This window comes from Austrofundulus limnaeus, unplaced genomic scaffold (assembly GCF_001266775.1).
Source record: "Austrofundulus limnaeus strain Quisiro unplaced genomic scaffold, Austrofundulus_limnaeus-1.0 Scaffold75, whole genome shotgun sequence".
NCBI lineage: Eukaryota > Metazoa > Chordata > Actinopteri > Cyprinodontiformes > Rivulidae > Austrofundulus > Austrofundulus limnaeus.
In genome coordinates, this window is record NW_013952477.1 from 245,302 (window position 1) to 249,645 (window position 4,344).

The 4,344-nt window shown below is 39.5% G+C and overlaps 1 protein-coding gene across 6 annotated transcripts in view; it reads right to left on the reverse strand.

Annotated features, from left to right (window-relative positions):
• mitfb (melanocyte inducing transcription factor b) overlaps nt 1–4,344 on the reverse strand; it is a gene marked incomplete at its 3' end in the record, with an annotated part of 36,763 nt that overhangs the window by 24,357 nt on the left and 8,062 nt on the right. The window contains 1 exon segment of one of the 6 annotated variants that reach the window (XM_014010895.1): nt 1,678–1,978. In XM_014010895.1, the coding sequence (XP_013866349.1) occupies nt 1,678–1,784 (107 nt within the window). 6 annotated transcript variants of the gene reach the window in all.

The following is a 4,344-nucleotide window of genomic DNA, read 5'->3' on the forward strand; positions in this document are numbered from 1 at the left end:
AGAGAGAGAGAGAGAGAGAGAGAGAGAGAGAGAGAGAGAGAGAGAGAGAGATATTCTGTGACATTTTAAATAGATTCTGAACCTTTGTAAATGAAAATCACGATTCTGATGTAAAATGATTTTTAGGTGCACCCCTTACTAACAAGCACTTAAAATAAATGTTTTAATTTTTGAAATATTCAGTACCCTAGAACACTTAGTCAAACTCTGGTTCTCAAGGGCCACTAAACCTGCATGTTTTAGAGGTTTCTCAGATCCAGCACCTGATTTTGATGAATGGGTGATCAACAGGCTTCTACATAGTTTGAACAGGTAATTCAATCAGAGAATCAGGTGTGTTGGATCAGAGAAACAAGAAAAACATGCAGAATAGTGGACCTCTAGGACCCAAGTTTAACACCACTGCCCTAGAGGTACTATTAGTGATCAGAGGATTTTTTTTCTACAAGCAGATGTTTGTTTGATAAATGTCAACTTTTTACAAAATGATTAATATAAAGTTCATTTTTATTTTTTAAGTGTGTATAAATGCCTTGAAGCCACATCACGGAGCAAAGCACAGCCACTTTTTCAATGTTTTGTGGCTTCTTGCCAAACACGCTGTAAGAAAAAGTCGTATTCAATAAACTGAAGTTGATATTAAAACCACCATTGTTAAATAAAATGATTTGTAGAGGGAATCAAACCATACAACACCAGAATTCTGGATCTGAGTGAGGTTTATTGCCACCGAAGCTGACAGGAAACCACACTGGCGAAAAACCAGGAAGTTCATCAATTTATACATGTTCTTCAATGCCTGCGTTCGCCCCCTACTGACCTACGGCTGAATCACAGGCATTCAGACAAAATGCTCATCTAATGTTCTCACTACGTTTGATTATGTGTTGTTATAATTCGGAYATGTAACTAATCTATATCAATCAAAACATGATAGATTAAACATTGTCAACTTTATAAAAAGGAAAACCTAAAAATATAGTATTGTGCTTTTAACATCACCACTAACCTCTAATAACTATAAATTTCTTCAATGGCACTGAAATACCTAAAAGCATTTTTGTCCTTTTTTTCTAGAAAAAAAAACTTCTGATTCTTGTGTATGCACACACTTCCTCTTATGTTTGTGTGTATCTCGTGAAGTGGGGGACAATAGCTGCACAGTCTTAGAGAGCCCCACCCACCACAACTCATGATTCCTGTGAGTGTGTTCACTATTCTGCTCCATCATATCCACAATCATTCAAACAGTCAGAGCAGAGTCTTTGATGCCGGGTTTAATGACTGCCAGCGGGACATTAAGTAGCTTTGCATCCAGGAAGTAGAGAAGGAAATAAAGTAAGTGTACCGGCATAAGCCTGGTACGAATCAAAACATTACATTGTTACAAAAATAATCTGTAATGAGACAAACTGTTCTTCTTATAATAGTTGTTTTTGACCAAAGAATTGCYCTGCTTTGCAAACCTAATGCTTTAAAAACATTAATTAATATCTATATAATAGTAGTAAACTACTATGATRCCAAAATTGAACACAGTATACATAAAAAGGAGGTTTCAGAGCTGTGACTGTACAAGCTTCCCTCACTTGTCCCCTCACTTTTACACAAAGTGTACCAAAAACCATATCACACTGCACTGCGACAAAATCAGAGATGCTATGGTGCCATACTCACAAGCAGTCAAATGAACAGGGTCTGTACACTTGCACTCCAGCAGCCTCCATATTTGTTTGTTTTCCCTGAAGGTGCACCACCCGCCCTTGGAGAGCAGTGAAAGTCATGCTTGTGGTGCGGCACTGAAAGTGTGTCAGAGGGGGGAGGCTCCGAGGCCCGGCCCGGAATCTCCAATCGCCTCGCAGAGGCAGAGGAACAGCCCCGTCCGTCCGGGGCAACAAGCTGAGCAGGGGGGAAAAGGGACAGAGCGAGAGCCCACTGGAAACACAGCATCCGTCACTGCGCCGTGTTAAGCCTCACAGATATTGTTTCACTTCGAGACATGTGTCAACACGTGCTGAGCGCACGACCCTGCTGCTCAGTAGTAGCCGCTGTCCTGTGGAAACCTGGTATGTTCCGAATGTCAGAAGGAAAACATGCACTTGTTTATATTTGTGTTGATGTAATTTTTTACTCACATTCCACTCTTTGACTTTAAGTTTTCTTTTAACTGGCTGTTTCAAGAAAACCTCTCAAGTCTATTAAACTATATATGAAAAACACGTACAGTTTTAAGCAGATTTAAGCTGATCACTAGTACATATGTCAWTCCTTAAAAGTTATGGCAACCAATGAACCATTCTTTAAAACAATGGGTTTGTGTTTGACTGATGAATGTTTCTGTTCATTGCCATAGACATTCGATTTTGTAAAATAAACAAAACAAAATCGCAAAGGAAAACTATGCCTATAGCATGGTGGGCAATARAAATAGAATGGGGCTCTGAATCATTTGATGATTAAAATTCAAGTTCTAATGAYCTGTTTACACGTGAGCAATCTCTGGGAGTATTTTCAAAGTTCAACGCAACAAACATGAAGACCAAGGATGAAGTCGAGTTGCTTCTAYGCACTGAAAAGTGTGATGACTTTATCAATTGTTGCCCATCTGCTCGTGCACAGAAAAACTATTGACTGCAGCTGAGAGAGCCACAACTTCATACCTCTGYAGATGGGGGTGGGGGGTCCCAAAAATCTCCACTCAGACCTGGATTCTGCAGAAAAGCTATGGTTCGTCAATGATTAAAAAAAAACACTCAGCCTGCTGCTGGTATCTGACATCATCAAGGTGATATCTATGGTTAGGACAGGTGTAGATCAGTGGTGTCCAAAGTCAGTCCTCGAGGGCACTCATTAGGTTCAGCTGTGTTGAACCAGGGCTGCACCTAAAACAYGCAGGACGCCGACCCTTGAGGACTGACTTTGGACACGACTGGTGTAGATTCTCAGTCATCCAGGAAATGGCAAATCTAAAAAACTAAAAAAATAAAAATAGCAAAGCAACTGCACTACTACTGTAGTTGAAGACATTGTGCTTCCCATCTTGGGAGCTTTCACGCCTCAGTTCATAACCGAAAAGTATGTCCACGCATTTTCTCAGAAAGTTAAAACTGCTGGTCGACAGATTGAAAGTCAGTACAAAAACAATGAAAGCTGGTAACATTCTAAATGGCAATTATTATGTTTATGTTCAGATTCTTCCAGGAAGCCGGAATTAATAGAACCTCAGCTTGCTGCGTCTGGTTCTGTGSCTTTCTTGATTCTCCCCACTTGTCTTCAGCTGAATGACTGACTGTCCTGCTCCTCTCCTCCTTCTGCACTTTATTGTTCGGAGAACAGAACACCCAAGGACAGTCATGGAGGGAACAATGTGTACGCCCTCCTAAAGCAGGTGAAATGAGTGCCAACTGGTATCAAAAATTATTTAAATATATATAAAATACTGACATAAGGCTTCAACCCAAACTCTTAAGAATTATTTCTTGTTAATTTTCAGTGGAAATGGCAGACATGCAATCCATTAATAGACTACAGTAAGGCCTTGTGCAGAAATCTGCAGGAGTTTATATATTTTTGGAGATGCTCAGCTGTAAAGTGTAACTATTTTAAAAATCCCCTTAGTGTGCATAGAACAATAACATAAAGCTGTAATGGCTTAAAACCTTTGTCATTTTTGCAGGCAAAAAAGAAAGCTACTTGACAGTGAAAGTTTGCAGATCATGTGAGAACTGACAACTTCATGTGGAAAAATACTATTAAGTGAAGAAGTACTCTTCAGACCAGCCCATGGTGGAAATCATCTTTAGTTACAGCTCAAAGGCTTTATCACTCAGCCACATTTTCTCATTTACCAGCATACCATAAACAGTTTTTCAATACAATTTAAAAAAGCCAAAAGAAAAAAAAAAGACTAAAACTGACCTGGCTTTGTATTTTGAAATAGGCGCAGTTCTCACAGGTCACCATGAGAGGCAGACAAAGATCACAAGTCAATACGAATGCAAAAAAGTAAGCCTATTAGAGGTATGTCAGGTAGGAAACGTAAAATAGATGTACACTTTAAAGGATATTCAGATACAGGAGATATCTAGCTTGCAGGACAAATCTTTCAGGCAGGATTTTACTCTGGGTCTTTCTTGGATCCTAGATGAAACTCTTTGGGCTCTTTGGCATCTCTGCTCCAAACCTCTCACTTCTGACTCCTGTCTTAGGCAAACTGTCCTAAATACTACAAAACTACTCCATTTATAAAAAGAAATAGTGATACAAGCTTTTGCCATTCTAAATCATGCTACTGTACAGCACACTAACACTGGTTTGATGTGACCCAACAAGCCATAATTGGAT